This window comes from Thunnus thynnus, chromosome 5, assembly GCF_963924715.1.
Source record: "Thunnus thynnus chromosome 5, fThuThy2.1, whole genome shotgun sequence".
NCBI classification, from domain to species: domain Eukaryota; kingdom Metazoa; phylum Chordata; class Actinopteri; order Scombriformes; family Scombridae; genus Thunnus; species Thunnus thynnus.
This window is the reverse complement of record NC_089521.1, coordinates 6,527,032-6,544,154: the sequence shown is the minus strand read 5'-3', so window position 1 is coordinate 6,544,154 and position 17,123 is coordinate 6,527,032. Positions and strand designations below refer to the sequence as shown.

Below are 17,123 nucleotides of genomic sequence, written 5' to 3'. Positions count from 1 at the left end.
CCGCACGAACATACAGAGGACATGTGTGTGCAGGCAGTGTGCTAACACACAGTCAAATGTCAAAAACAAACACTTCAGGAAAAGGGCTGACGTGCATGAGTGCAGGCATGTCATGGTTTGTTTGTGAGGTGATTTTTAAACTTTATCCTCACCTGTCACTTTTGGAACAACCAGATGTCACAGTGACGGGATCCATGGTGACATCACCACCGCTCCCCTGTACTACCGGCTGGTGTGCTCCGCCTCTCTGCTGGCTGCGCCTCCTGGATCTGATCTAAAAGAGGGGACACGGAGGAAGTGAAGGAAATTGAATAAGAGTGAAAATAGACACCTGTCTGACCATAAACCAGATGATTGGCTGCTCCATCATAGTGAAGCGGTGTGTCTCGTCTTGGCTACTGAGCCACATTCCCCATCCCCGTCATGTTTTAATCAGCTGTTGGACTGGCCCAGTGTGTGTGTGTGTGTGTGTGTGTGTGTGTGTGTGTGCGTGTGTGTGTGTGTGTGTGTGTGTGTGTGTGTATGTGTATGCATGCATGCTTGGAAAGTTGTGGCCCTGGCTACACGTTAAGAGGTTTTCTTCCAATCCCACCTACCTTCCTTACAAAGGACATATCTATTTTATATTATATGTGGACATTCCAGTCCTGGCCTCTAAAAGGTGTTTCAGAAAAATCTAACTGGTTTTAACATATGATATAGAAGAAAATAAAGTTTAAAAAAACAAATATTCAGACATGCCGCAACAAAAATTAGGAAGCTAAAGAGGAAGAGAGTTATGGGTTTTTGTTCAAGATAATTAAGAGACAAATGTGAATAGGATGACGGATGGAGGAATGAGTTAAAGCAGTGTGACAAAGAAGATGAGGACAAAAGAGCAGGAAATATTTGGACTAAAATGTGGACCATCTTTTCCCAAACCAAACCTCGAGGGCTGTTAAACATTGTAATCATTTAGACAAAATGCTACAATATGTATTATTACCCCAAGAAAAGGTGGGGGAAACTATTTTCTCTACGACATAAACAGAAGTATTCTGGGACACAGGAGAGACCTTTGTAAAGAGCAACATTGCTAAGGTGATCACAGGAACCAACATATGAGACAGATACTATTTCAATTATCTTCTATTAATATTTTGATGGTTTCAAAATATATAAATATAGTCTGCTGTATTTCTAAACTGCAAAAAAACCTATGCTATATTTCCTGAACTTGCAGGAATCCTGAGTGACAGAGTGAGAGAATACTTATCAACTCCCCTGAGAGTGGTCCAACAGAATTAGCTAAGTAAATCAATTTTTTTCATTTTTTCTATCTTTTTCGCTCCAGGCAGGTGATTCCCAATGATAGGCTATGATATTAAAACTATGAAGGCCTTCCCTCTGTTAAAGCCAGCCCTCTGCTACCCTGCTGGCTTTCACAACACACAGCACTTCAATATTCAGGAAAATCTTCTTCCAAAATATTATGAAAACTCAACACAGTAAGGACAGAGATAAGCCCTGTTGTCTCAAAAGTGTTTTACATCAGATGCCAACTTACTGAGCCTTGCTGCCCAGTCTGGTTTGAGCAGAAGGATTTGGTATCTAAATGGAGTTGTTGAGACTCGGCTCGTCAGACACTCGGTTCTTTGTTAGAGGCTTTCAGAATGCTGGCTCTCTGTGGATCCTGATCTGTTGAATGTTAAAGAATGCCCAATACTGTTTAGACAAGAACATTTGAGACAGTCTCCAAATGGCAGGCAATAGGGATGAATGTTCCTGAGAATTGTTGTCGAGGTGAAAAACCGCAGCACACAGAGATTGTGGGAACACCCACCTGTAACTGCATTATATATACACTGTCATTGTTTAGCTACGAGTTAACATTAAGAGCTTAGTTTCAACAGCACGATCACAACAACCAGGGCTGAGAAGAGTTTCCAAGCGTACCTGCTATTTTTGTTCTTATATGGACAGTGGTGCTATGTGCATAAGTGCTAGGTTGGGTGAAATTTTATTAAGAGGATGTGATGACTAATCATTATCCTCTCAGCCAGTAACCAAACAGCTGTGCCAATGACAAATGAGACTCACCAAATAGAGAGAAGAGACCAGTCCAGCACCTCCAAAAGGAAGGATAATATTGTCTGGATGTTTAAGTTATTTATAAAATTGCATCAGCTCAACGATATTACAGTCATATTTTTTCTGCACGGCATCATATCCTAATTGAAAATGCATTTTCAAAAACTGAAACTGAAATGCCTCTTCTGCCAGCCAGGTTGGATAGTGATAGAAGAACAAAGTTTGCCTGAAGGGAGTAAGGAAAATCAATAAGAGCAGAGATTAAGCAAATTTCTATTGAAGAGCAATATATATGCTAAATACTTCCTGTCAAATGGACTGCCATGATTTCATTCTGTAGGTCCAAAAATTAAAAACAAGTCTATATCCTTTTTGACTTCAGGTACTGACTAAAGCATTGCACTGATACTTAGTTTGCTCCATTCCTTAGTTTGACAGCACAAGCAATAGTTACTATTGCTTAGTCATAGTTACTATTGTTAGTCACTGTACTACCAAATCAAGCTTTACCTGAACTTGTGGTAGTGAAGCTGACGTCCGACTCCTGAAAACTCGTCCAGGTGCAGGACTACGCTGTCTGGGCCTTGCTTGTGTTTGTGAACTCCTCACTTCAACCCTCTGTCGACCCATTGGGTCCAAAAGGTACCTCTGGGCCAGATGCAACACCCGTGTCAGTACACTTTTAGCCCCGGTGACTGGTAAGTCTGTTGAAAGAACAATATAATAAATAAATCCTCCTTAGATTTAATTCTGTGATAATTCTCAACCGGAAATCATTCATGGTTTTCTTTTTGTGTTTCAAGGCACTATAATGTAGAAAACGTCATTGAAGGTGGTCTGAAAATGCAAATACTCCATCTTGTTCTAATCATGCTCCCATTCTGCAGACATGCAGAACCTGAGCACCACTCCATTACAAATCCTGGGAACAACCCTGAGATGATACTGTATGTGGTGCATATTGGAGTAACAAAATAAGTTATCATTCCTTTACAGGCATACCCCTACTGGATTGCCTTTGTGCATGTATGTGTGTTTTGGTGTGCGAATGTGTCCTTACACAAATGAATGTTATCAGTGGCTCACCATATTTACTCAGGGGGCAGAATCTGCCTGCTTAGGCAAGCTGTGAACACAAAGACCCACTTATACAGAGTACTGTCCATGTTTGTGTGCAAGCACATGCATGCATACTACACAGACACAGATAGTGAAGCTGTATCTTATGTTTAATAACACAAGGAGAGATTCACACAGTTTGTTGTTTATGATGCGTTGTGTACTGAAAAGAAAAAAGCTGATTTGCATATGAAAGAGTCATAAGAGTAACTTTATTATATTACATTATACTAGAAGAGCAAGAATTCCTCAATTAATCGGAAAAGTACCAAATTTGGTGGTTCCAGGTTCCCAAATGTGAGAATTTGTTGCTTATCCTTGTCTTCCATTATAGTAAATTGTATATTTTGGGGTTTTGGACTGGTGGTCAGACAGAGAAGACATCACATTGGGCTCTAGGAAATTGTGATGCACATTTTTTTGCCACCTCTGAGGTTTTATAGATCAAATATAAAAGAAATAATTACAAAGTAATTGTAAAGTTGGTCGATGATGAAAGTAATCGTTAGTTGCCCTACATTATACAGTAGTATTTGGCTTTTTTTTTTTTTTTTTAAATACTTTTTTGATTCATTTGTTTGTTTTTGTTTTTACCTAAATGTAATCCCAGACCCATATTTCCCGACAGGACAAGATAAGGTACTGTTTACAACCAGTTCTTCGGAATAATTATGCCTTGTGTGTGCTGTGTTTCAAAAACTGTCAGCACATGGAACTTAGTTTGCTAATGACACTGCAGGTAACAGAAGAGAGCTGTGAGTTTAGAAATCTTCCCTTTTAGAACACAGCCTGAAAAAACATGTACAAAATTACAATGGATCAAAGAGGGATTTTCACTTAACTGACTTACATGGTTTAAGAATGTTCTGATTGGAAACAGTGCTACTGGAATCAATTTCTCAACGCAACAGAGTCAGCTTTATTTGGCAAGAGAGCAATAGTTGTGGTCTGACAAAAAAAAATCTTTGACTTAAGGCACCTTTGCACAAAGTATACAGTATGTTAAGTGAGGGCTGATTGACTGTAATGGCACTTGTTGTATAATGGGGCTGCACTTGCCTCTGATAAATGTATTTTTCAAGGTCTTAAGTCTTTAAATTATCTGATGACAAGCAGCTCAGTTAAAATGTTAGCAAGGATTGTTCTTGTAACAGAATTGCGATTTAATGGCATTATTAGGCAGGCCTGTTCTTGTAAGAGAGTTCAGCTTTTATTAATGTTAACCTTTGCCTAGGACTCTCACCTCTGTTGAACCTGCTGAATTGATAGTGATTTAGTGCCACTGGCGTCTTTCTTCTTGTACTAGTTGGGACTATTCACCAGTCAGGCTAAGATATATAGATGTGAATTGTCTGGACCTGTTGCATAGAGTAAAAAGATAGATGTTGAAATTGTATACACACACATACAGGCACACAACAGACACTCACCTTTCTCAGTTGTCTTTTCTCCCTCTGATGGTGCTGATACATTGTCTTTTTCCTTCCTTTCTTGGCTGACTTGGCTGGGCACTCCGACTGTCTGCTTTTCACACTGTTCTGAAAGAGAACACCCTAATTTAACACACAGTACTGTGGTTTACACTATTAGGTGCGTAGGACCAACATCTCAATTAGAGCTGGGATCTGATTGTGTTCTTTTGTGTCTGTGCGACTCAGTTTTAATGACAGCTGCAGACAGGTACACTGTACATCCACAGCCCACCACATCTACCAGGAAGTAGCTTGGTGACTTCATACCTGTGCTAGCTAAGTTAACACGTGAACAAAATACTTTGTTCAGCAATTCTCTTGAGGGTACCCTGTTGATTTTCATGTGAACAAACTAAAGTTATGTTTCTGTTCAGTGTTAGTAACCAAAATATACTGTGTCTATTCTTGAGGTCTAACAAACACATTGAATAAATTTCCTCCCTTTATGAGCTAGCCGTCTTCTTCTACATAGCCTTTGCTGGCACATTGCTGTGTATCTTGGCACGTTACCGCTACCTGTTGATCCGTGAAATAATTAGAGACCATTGGCAGTAATGTGTATCGCGCCAACATGTACATCTGCAAAAAACAAAACAAAACAAAACAAACAAACAAAAAAACAGGGAACCACTATTTAAAAAACTATTACTAGAGGTCAAAAATTCCACAGCTACAAAGAACTGAAGCTACAAAGAACTGAAGACTTAGTTTCTTTATCTCCAATCATGCAAACAGTAGCACAGGTACATTTTTAAACAAACATGTGCAGATAGGTATGTCAAACATACAGTACATGTTACCACTGACAAGGTGCCAGTGACTGCAGTAACATAGACAGTGATACAGATTTATACATACAGAATGTGGAAAAATATGCAGTACCAGACAAAAGTTTGGACATACTTTCTCATTCAAGGGAATAGGAAGGTGTGTCAACTTTTGACTGGTACTGTACTTTCAACATTATTGCAAGAAACAAGTTAAAAGGTCTTTTCAAAACCCTTTAGCTTTGATCAGTTGATCAAAACACTTTGTAACTGTGTGCAGAAGTGGCCACCTTGGTCTCTAAACATCTCTTTGGCTTACTTAATGGAAGTTTGGCATTTTGGGAAACTTATTCACTTTCTTGCTGAGAGTTAGATGAAAAGAGACTTATGCCACTCTAATGTCCATATGGTAAATATAAAGCTACCACCAGCAGCTAGTTAGCTTAGCTTAACACAAAGACACAAACCAGGGGAAACAGCTAGCCTGTATCTGTTGAAAACTATCAAAATCTGCTTACCAGCATGTCTAAAGCTCACTAATTAACACGTTATATCTTGTTTGTTTATTAGTACAGCCCCAAGTGTAAACGACACACTGTAGTTTCACAGAGGGGTTCGGTGCCAGACTATTTCATGGCTGGGCACACTAACTTTCTGGGGTCTTGGCAGGTTGCCTGGCAACCTCATGATGATGACAAACCTCCAGGAGGTTACTGGGTCCGGCTAATTAGCTAATTAGTGAGATAATTAAAGACATTAATGGTGCTGGCAGGGCTGAGCTGTGATTGATTCTAATTTTTTATCTTTGAACGATGTGTAAAACCTCTACATTTAGTACATATACGTTTACACATACAAAGGTTATTGTAAGTCAGAAAGTAATGTCTTGAGTCAGTAAAACTATTAAGCCTTTGCTATCTGTGTTTGTCAAGTCAGATCAAGTCAGAGCTTTTTAAAAAATAAATGATTCGCTTTAGTTCAGTGTTAGTAATTATCATTCATCCTTTCACTTGGCCAAAGTAAGGTTGAGATAGAAGTTAGTGTGTGTTTGTGTCATGTGGGAGGGTAGAGGTGATGTTGACTTCTAATTTGTAACAGTGTTTATCAGTGTTTTAACACAAGTTTAAAAGGATAAGGCTTCTGCCAGACAGGAAGAGCCAATGATAAAGTGGAGTGTCTCCCGGCCTAATGCGAGGTCCTGAGCAGAGTTATCTTTGATGTTAAAACAACTCCATTTCCCACACACACCCTCCCCACCTCTTATAGCCCATGGCTCTGTCCCACTGCCTCATGTCTCTCTCTCCTTCCTTCTCTCCCTCGGATCTATCTCAATCACTGTCAGACATTTGTTAAGGAGAGGTTACCTTCCACAGCCAAATGCCAACTTCAAAACACTGACGTGTTGCAGCACGTCTCCTGTTAGCCACCCAAGGACAAACTAGATGAGAACATATGGCATTAGCTCATCCACTCTTTAAAATTAAATTAGGTCAGGAAATTAGTCAAGTATTGTATGTCTGACATATGTTGACTCTGCACATGTCCATGTTCAAGCCTCTTTGAGCAACCCTGCTCCTATCCTGAATGACTGAATAAAAAGGCTATATGATTATCATATAATATTACTTTCAGTACACTGTAGTTCAACTGATGGACACACACATACACACTACAGATGCATTAACGCTGGTGAGCTCACCTGCACGGTTTCTGTATGACTCAGGGTTATAATGAGAAGGTCCGAATGAGTGTGAGTGTGTGATTTATTGGTGGAATGCAGCCCTGTGGAGGTTCAACTTCCCCTCCTGGAGCTGCCACACAGAAGTCTCATTCTCACATAGTCTACATGCTCTCTGGGAAACACTGCACAGCACACCAAACAAGTCCAGTATCAGATAAAACTTGGCAATTTTTTGTTATATCTATAAATATTCTATCCATCTATGAATTTTGTATCCCTTTGCAGGGTCACAGGGGGCTTTAAGCCTATCCCAGAACTCATTAAGCAGGAGACTGGTACACCCTGGAGCCTGTGGATTTGGACCCACATTCAGAGATTCAAGTGCCATATTTCCATCTGCATTGCAGATAGTGATGACCCAAAAATTGTTTTTAAATAACATGTCAAAGTCGTCTTCTTTACTTTGAAAAGTCTAATATAGCTTTAACAAAACAAGTTGTAAAAATTCATTATAATTCAACAGAAATAGGCTCAGGATCAAAGGAATTACTCCAAATGAATTTATCTTGGATCCTGTTCAGCCTTAATTGCTGCCATTGTAACACAACCGGTCTGGCCTTTCTACCTTTCAACTCACGTTTCTAAACAAACAATAGCTTGTTATAGTAAAGGTTATTCTATCACGCTGAATACTCAACTATGTTCACCAGCTACTCGCTAATTGTTTACTGTTCGGTGCAGAGCAGGTAGTTTAAACAGCTGCCTGCTGTGTCTGAAAACAACACTGTGAGAAATGTGAGAGTGAACTAAAACAGTAAAGTTGCAGTTGGACAGCTAAACAATGAGCTAAAACTCACTATAAAGCTCTTTAGAGCCGAGCCAAGCTGCAGAGTCAGGTGATGACGTATTGATGCAGGAAGATCATTTTCCTCTAAATCTCTGACAAGTTTACCTTCAAGGTGCATTCAGATTTACGAGAGACTAGTGGATAAGCGATCATGGAGCATCATTACATTCAATTTTACATTATGATACTTTACATTACTGCATGCAGGTCACATGGTCTAACATGTGCTCTCACTCATACAGTACATGCACATACCGCACACAGTACAGTTTAGCTAATTGTAGAGAGGGTCAGGGTCGAGTTTGTGTCAGACACTCTAAGCTGCAATTGTAGATACCAGCATACATACCCATGTATATACACAAAAACACACAATATAATGAAAAAAATGAGATAACACAAATACCATGATGTGGTAGCTTAAAGCATTTAAAGTAAATCATAGGGTCAAAATCACAACTAACATACGTAAACAGATGAGAATGTCAGTGTCAGTGAGCTCAGCTCCGGGGTTCTCTATGACTCAGGGATATAATGAGAAGGTATGAATGACAGTGTGTTTTACTGCCCACTCTCTCCCTTTCTGTCTCTCTCTCTCTCTCTCTCTCTCAAAGTCAGTTTCAGATGACAGAGAACTCTGCTGATTCCTCAGTGTCCAGGAATTAATGCTGATGACACGCAGCCTTTTGAAGGTTGGGTTTTTGTGATTTGAAGCGTCTGCCGTCCTCTGGGAGTTGGCGGGGCAGCACACCTGTAGCTGGGATTGAATAAGCTCTAATATAAGGCTGGGCTCAGCAGATCCTTTCGCCTGGGAGCTCACTGACACTGCTCAATGGCAGCTTTGAAGTGATGATCATTGACGGAGGGGGGAATAAAGTACACAGAAACACTAATGGACACAGAAAATATCTTGAAGGGAGGAATACAGAAGGAGAAAAGAGAGATGGAGATAAACTGACTCCTACTTTTCCTAAATTCAAAATGTAATCTGAAATGAATGTAAGACACAAGGAGAAACATGTTAGCTAGCAATTCTCAAGACAGGAAAACCTAGCATCACAAAATGACCTGAGGGCAAACCACAGTTTGGACTGATGTCTCTATTAAGCATTTTCCGATGAGAAGAGTTCATTGTGCTCAGCTAAGATAACCTTACCTTGCAAGGCAGCTGGATTCACGAGAGATCACGACATCACAAGATCACAAGCAAATCCAACTTGTCAGGCTTCTAGTTATGCACTTGTGTCCGAACCTCCAGTTGTTTGGACCAATCAGCATCTTATGAGAAATCTTCCCTGATCTTGCAATCTCAAACACAGAGGACACCTCTGCCGGGCAAATGAGGAACCAATTATGCTAGTTTGAGTGAATGAGAGTCAGCTCACAATTCAACTTGATACAAATCGTACAGGACTCAGGGCTATTACATTGATTGCCATGAAATTTCGTACCAACATTCATTGTACACAGAGGATGAATTATTACTATTGACTTTCTTTCCCTGATTTTTCCTGTGGAACCACCATGAGGTTGGCCTTTGTGGTTCTGAGTGAAATATCTTGACAACTATTGGCTGGATTACCTTGAAATTAGAATACAGATATTTAAAGTCCATTGTTTTTCCACTGTAATGTGAATACATCATTAATGTGTACATACTTGTGTAGGCTGTGGTCTACTAAACCACAGCAAGCACAGAGGAAGGCTGCTGTAGAAGAAGAAAGCAGGAAATGCAGAATGTGATAGTTCTTAGTTAAAACTTTTATAGTGACTGTACAGCATGTGCTGTTTTCTACTTTTGTTTTTGTTCTTCCGAGTCTTAATAAATTATCTATCTTATTAACAACCAAACAAGCCAATCATTAACAAGGAGCTGCACACAGTCGGCTAAGTTGCAGAGTGAAATGTTTAAATTTGAACCTAGAGTTTACAGAACAAGCAGCATGCAATGGCTCTTATCACCAGAGCTCAGCCTGCTGTCAATCACACACCGACACGCATCTCCATCCACCTGAGACGAAAAGGACCATTTCTGATATTTCCCTGTAGACCATTTTTTTCCTTTTAATAATGACAAACTATTAGCAGTACACTATGAAAACATGTTGACATTATGTGGTTTCAGTTGCACTTTAAGGTACCTGGAGGACAAACTAATGAGTTTCATGATCCCTTGTCTTTTCATCTAGTGCATCATCAGGTCAGCGTTTCAATTTGCCCAATATGATTTATGACTACTAATACCTTCAAAACTAATAATATTCCCATCAGCCACATCTATACTTAATGTTCAGTGCTAATTAGCAAATGTTAGCATAATAACAGGCTTAACTAAGATGTTGAACCAGGTAAATATTACATTGTCACTGTGAGCACGCTGTGAGCATGGCTGTAGACTCTTAGACTTGTTTTGTAATAGTTTTCTTTCAGATTTCCAGGTAAACGGTGAATAACAGTCACCTTAAATGAATACTGTAAACAAATCATCTTGTCTTGTTTTCAACTTCTTGTATGAAAAGTGAGATAGAGAGAGTTTCTTTCCTCCTTTTTTCTGTCTTCAAACACCACAAAACAATATTTGGAGGCAACAAAAATGTTAACAACAGTCGATGGAAAGACCTGCATTGTAATGTGCAGCACTATCGGGAGATTCTGTTACAACCTGAGTGAAAACAAAGGTCCAACTGGTTGTTCAAAGTGAAAACAGCACTGTGCTAAGAATCTAGAAGGGGCTTTGTTGGTGGGGATGTGTTGTTTCAGGTACTGGTGAAACGCTGTTATACAATCCAGAAGGTACAGTAACAGATCCATGAGTTTTAAGGCTTATCAGACGCCCAAACACAGCACAGCAGTTTACCACATAGAGACAGGATTTCACTGTTCTGGAAAGTTATAAGTCATTTTAATTTTGCTTTACAGCCATCAATCAACCAACCATTTATCATGTAAACAGAAGAGATACTTTTGTTCATGTTACAGAGTAATCTATTGTACTGTGCAATGCTGTTTTTTAATTATTATTGTTGTTTTTTTTAACCACTATGATGGTTTGTTTTTATCAGCGCTTACTTTTTGTCAATGCTATGTGTCGGGAGCTGTACTGTAATTTTGCTGTCTTGAACAATGATAATAAAACTGATTCAATTCAATTCAGTGTGTGCTTACACGTATTTTGATGAATAACATCACAACAACCAAACATCACATTGTGTTGTGGGAAAGGCTGAGCCAGTTTCAGCTTTTTTGCTGCGCATCCCACTAGTTTTTTTGCCTGTGCGTCAGCACTCAACTGTCCCAGACAAATGCGTGGGCTGCGTTTTGCATGGTGCTGAAGCATTATCAGCCAAGTGCGTCAGTTTACAGCTATCAAACTAAAGGCCATAAATCTCTGGTCTTGGCAGGTCCATATCTCACAACAATGGACAATATTGAGAACTAGTCAAGTTATTTGTTATTTTAGCCTACTGGACATGACTCTGATGAACATCCAGTCCTCACATATCCTTCCTCTGCACACTGTTTGGTCACTCAACACAAAGGAAAGCTTAACCTTTTACTACTGGAACAGTATGCAGAAAGATAAAGAGCAAAGGGGAGACAAAGGAAAAAATAAAGAATTATATGAAAGACCGAGAAGTAGAAGATGAGAGAGTAAGAGGTTAGAGGGACGGGGAAAAAAAGGTAAGTGAGAAAAGAGGAAAAGAGAAAAATGGTGCAATAATACCCAGATGTCTGGTGTAGTTAGAGATAAGCCGATAACTCGACAAAAGGAAAACAAAGATTAGCGGGACTGCCCTCAGCTAGATAATAACGTTAAACAACACACTTTAGCACACAGGCACTCTCACTGTAATGGTAGCACAAATATGTGCACACCAAAACAGCACTGTATTACAAACTTGTATTATAAATCAGTAATTCTGTATAAATGTCAACTAAAAGTGATATAGACAAAAGATCAATGAATGTCACTCTACGTCTTTTTTATAAATAGATTTATTGGACTTGGAGATCTCTCTCTTGGAGATCAGTCAGTTCTTAAACCTCATAGTCACTGTTTTATGTAAAATCCAGTTTGCAGTAGAGCCAAAACAATAAAAACACATCACAGTGCAAATACTAATGGGACTACTCTGCATTATGTGCTACATTATTCCATGCTTTAGTCATTTTATTCCTCTTTTTAAAAATTTTTCTTAACTTCTAATTGTTCTATGTATGAAATCAGCAGGCAACTAATACAATTCCATATTGTTTCTTCAGCTGGGCTTAACAAGGATTTTCCAGGCACTAACAGATGTAGGCTGGAGGTGTCGACATGTAGTCATTTTATCATTCTAGCTCATCGCTAACATCAAAGATGTTTATAGTTCAAAGCCCTCAGAAGCCGCCCCGATTCCTCCAAACTCACAAAGGTTAAATATGGGGCATTACAATGGTGAATGAACCAGCATGTAGCATTTGATCCGAGTGAGGGAAAAAAAACAAAACAACTTACTATGAAAAAGAACAACTTTCTATGTTTATCTGGCAACTGAGGTTCGGACTTTTGCTTCATAGGGGACAATAGTTCATACATCTAACTATAAAGCACGGACTCTCTGTTTGTTTCTCTGTATGTGTGTATGTCCTTCGCAAGTATTGAAAACCATTCAACTGATCTACTTCACACTTGGTGGCTGTATTGCTGGGGACCCAAGGACATGCAGTGTCGAATTTGGTGCAATTTGGACACACGATACAATACGTTCTGTATTAATAAAGTTTGAATAAACAAGCAAACAGCACTCTGTGCAGCAGTGCTGGGCAGGGTTTCAAGGCTATGCGGACTGAGTCGAGCATGATTAGCATGAGCAGGAACAGCGCCACCCTGCCATACTTCCAATTCCAATTGTGTAAGTTTGCCATACTAACTTATAAGACTCATAACGTTACTACTGGCAAAATACCACTCCTAATTTAATCCATGCTCTACTTTCTAACTTCAGGGGTTATGTCAAAGCAAGCGACTAATATGCCCGATGAACCAAAGTGTATTTCAGCTGTGTTGCTGACTTGGAGTAGCTGCAACTTAGGTGTGTTTTTCAGGGGTACTGTTATAGGGGAAACACTGAAGTATGATCAAGAAAGACAATATATGAAGGAAGAACTTAGGAGGACTGGAGTTCAGGAGCTCAGCGTTAAAACTTTAATGAACCAGCCAAGTGGGTGGAGCAGTAGAGTTTTCTTTGAGTTTATTAGACACACAGGATTAATGTGTAGGATTTAATCTCTGGTCCACACTCCGGAGGAGAAGGTGGCGGTAATGCACCTAATACGCTGGTTGTCAACTGTTGTTATAAATCAAAATAAAGATTTTTTTTTGACAGAATGGTACATCCTGTCAGCCGAGGTGTTTCCTATCTGTGCAGCAAAACGTAGCAGTTTCACCCTGACGGTCCCGGTTCTTCCTCCGCAGGCTCCACTTCACTCAGCTGCCCGTCAGACACGCTGCTTCTTTCCACTTTAACCAGGACTGTCTGGGTGAAAAAGTCTGTGGAGGGAAGCGCAGTCAGGCGGCGGAGGAGAAGGCAACAAATCGGCCTCTCATAATCGGCAGAAATGGCCGATGCCAATATTTCATTTTAGAGCTTTTATCGGCCGATACCGATGACGTGCCGATAATATGGTGCATCCCTACTGATTACCATATCATCATCATGATGCTTTGCCAATTTATTAATATACATATAAAAATATAATTTTATATGTATATTTTGGCATGGCAACTTCCATCACTTTGACAGCTGCTGTCTATATAAAGTTCACTGTACAGGGAAACATTTTTATAACACCTGACAATGTAAAGTGAATGTAGAATATTATTTTGTCCATTAGTGTCACCTTGACCACCTCCCATCGTCATGGAACATTTTGCTTTATCAAGACTTTTTTGTCATCCAACTTGTCCAACCATTCACATTGTTGGCAACTATATTAATATTTTCTAATTTTTTTCCAGGTCCTCTAATGCAACTACTGGAACAACTGAATATATTATGTTTCTGTCTGCTGATTTCTGAAAGCAGGACTTGAAGCTCTGTGGAGTGCTTCTTTTTACTCTTTGGTAACATTTTTTGAATTAAACAAATGGAGCAGAACAGATCGCTTTATATGGCATTATAGGCCATTTATTAACATTTGTTTCATCTGTTTGATTTATGACAATTTTGTGCAGTTAAGAGAGTTTGGGGAATACTTGTTAGAGCAAACCTCATAGAAAAAAGTAAGAGATTTAGGATAAGTATACGAAAATCTTCTTGCATGAGGCCCATTAAGTCCAAGCATGGCCTCAACCTGTTCAGTTCCAGTCAAGTTTATCCCTAAATCACTTGAATCCAACAGGTGTTTACAATACCTAATCCAGCCTCACAAACATTTAGACCACAAACGCAGTCAATCATCACTCATTATTATAGTAAAGGATTCAAAACTATCTTGTTTAAACCTCTTAAATATACAGTAGCCATGTCCTCAGGCAGTCCTTCAGAACAAATACACATACACAGAATTATGGTCAAAAGCCCACGCACATATAATACGCACTTATAATACTTTAGTACCAAAAGGGATCAATACTTCATCTCACAGAGGGTATGTCCTCATTAATCAGATAGCAGACAGTGGCGCAATTATCCCTGCTGTTTGGTTTTGTGTGTTTTCCTGTTTGAATGTGTGTATGAAACTGATAGATAGGAAAAGCACCCTGAGGATTTGTGGTATTAATTGTTATTTGGGAATACACACAACAGTCAATATGTGTCTGATGATGACAACCAGTGAAAAACACAAGGACTGCACATGCACAGATTCAGTCACTGACATGCACAAAGCAAAATGAAATGAAAAGTCCCTTCAGTGTGTTGGTAAATCAATGGCTTAAAGAGTGTGGAGGCCACGACAGAGCATGGGTAGGAGAATAGAAGGAACAGGGAGGGAGTGTGGGAAGACGAAGGGAGAAGGAAAAAAAATAACAACAAAGAAAAGACGGAGGCACGGCTATAGATGAGGAAGGGGGAGAGGGAGAACAGGCAGACAAAGGGCATATATTAGGAAAGCAACAGATCATAACTGGCCTCTTCAAGTTCCAACTGTTTGACCATGAGCACACTGAAATGCTTTAATGTATGGTGTAAATAAAGTATGGAGAAAAAAAGTTATTGTGAGTGAAAATTAATTTTAGAACAAAGGTGGAAAGAAACTGGAAGCAGATTCATCAGACATCTGTTAAGCACAATACTACATTCAAAGTCTTTTATTCATGTTTGCTGCACATCTATCAGTTCAAATTTTCAAGAAATGTAAACGATTACCTTTTGATGTTTTTGATGTTAACTATAGTCTGCATTTTTTCATAGCCATTCAACGTGTTTACATTCTGTCATTACAATAGTAGTTTCCATTGGTAGTGGTGGTGTCTGCAATTCCTGCACTGAATAAGAACTACATTCCTGTGCACAGCGATGCAGCATGCAATCCAGCATTACAGTTTGTTATTTTATCTTGGTGATAACAGCCTCCCGGTTTACTGTTCACTCTCCTACAGCTGCATCAGAGCTGTATTAAGTTACTGATAAAGCAAACTCAACATACGGCCACTGCACTTTAAAAATGTTCAACTGGCCGAAAATGCGGTGGCTTTTATTGTGAAGCAGTCAAAGGAAACACAATGTATTTGTCACAGAGGTCAGCGTTGACCACGATATTTGAAAATGTGTTCGCAAAATGGTAATTTTTATCTTTGAGGGCGGACCAGTTTTAAACATTGCAGGAAATAATTAAATGAGAAGCAGCAGCCAGAGTGAGATGTAGATGAAGAGCTGCAGGTGACAGGCTACACACCATCAACTCCTCAGCAAGATAACTGTTCCCTGCTGTCGTGTAGAAAACTACCGCTGTGTGCAGCATGGAATCATATTGTAGTTGCTCATGGCATGATGGAAAGAGGCCAATTAATTACCAACGAGAGTCTCTTTGGCTTTGGCTAAAGATGATACACCAATTGCTCAAGGAGCTGTAGTATTAAATAACACTGCTGCCAAATCAACTAGCACTGAAATCTTGGGAATTTAAACTTTGGTGCATTTTTTAATACAGGCATAAAAAGTGAGGTGAGTGAAATGCAAGCAAAGAAAACAAAAAAACACATCACAGAGACAAAGGGGTAGCAGGTGAAAAGAGCTGCCTGGTGCAATAGAGGAGAGTCAAGGAGAGAAAATAGGATGGAGATGAAAAGAGGGATGTGAAAGAAAGAGAGATGACACAGAGGAGAAGGGCATAATGGCAGGGAGTGGGCCTGTTTGCCGCTGATCTCCAGTGACCTGTGAGTTTTGACCCCTACCACACCCTGTCATTCACAGCCTGCCTCTTAATGCGCCTTAAGGCCTGCTGCAAGGTCAAAGTTCATTCCCAGAGTGCAAAGGTCCAACAAGGACTCCAGAGGCTTGGGTACGACACGTTTGGCACCGAGCAATAAGTAACACACGACATAGGACAGGACAGGGTGGATGTTGGTGTATTTGTAGTGGTTATACCCTAAAGACAGCAAGAGTGGGAGAATAAGTAGTGGAGCGTTGAAAAAAAAAACACAAGGGGAGGGGAGAGAAGGGATGAATAGGGGGTTGGAGAGGAGAGAGGAGAGATTGAGAGTGGAAAGACCCAAAATAGCCAGATCTCTACTTTCAAAGCTGTAATTACAGCTGCCAAAACTAGAATGATGAGCAATCTAAACAGAGTCTGGGGCCTCTAATTTAAACTCCACAAGTTTAATATTTTATTGTGTCATTTTATGGTGATGGCTAAACACAGCTGAATGAAATGCCTTTGTGATCACCTGTCAGACCAGCCCTCCAATTTCTCTGTCGGTGATGCATGTGTGATTCTGGAGATAAATGTTTGCATTTACAGCAGCCTGAGTGCATGCTTTTGCCTACCAGAGCTTGTAGATGATACAATAGAATGGAGTATGATCTAAACTGAGTTTCTATAGGTCAATAATAATAATCATCATCACGCTCTGACTAGTCTTCCTTCCTTTTCCTCTCATGCTTTCAATTTTATTTCACTTTAAATTTCGAACTAAACGTTGGTATATGTGTGTACCCATCAGAAGCTCTGTCAGAAATGGA

General features: G+C 39.7%; 1 protein-coding gene across 1 annotated transcript in view; it reads right to left on the bottom strand.

Annotated features, from left to right (window-relative positions):
• si:ch211-266k8.4 (rab GTPase-activating protein 1) overlaps positions 1–17,123 on the bottom strand; it is a 61,242-nt gene that overhangs the window by 19,984 nt on the left and 24,135 nt on the right. Inside the window, exons 11-13 of the mRNA XM_067588897.1 lie at positions 4,620–4,727; positions 2,581–2,774; positions 153–274 (exon numbers count right to left, since the gene is read on the bottom strand). Of these exons, the coding sequence (XP_067444998.1) occupies positions 153–274; positions 2,581–2,774; positions 4,620–4,727 (424 nt within the window). The remainder of the gene's footprint in view (positions 1–152; positions 275–2,580; positions 2,775–4,619; positions 4,728–17,123) is intronic.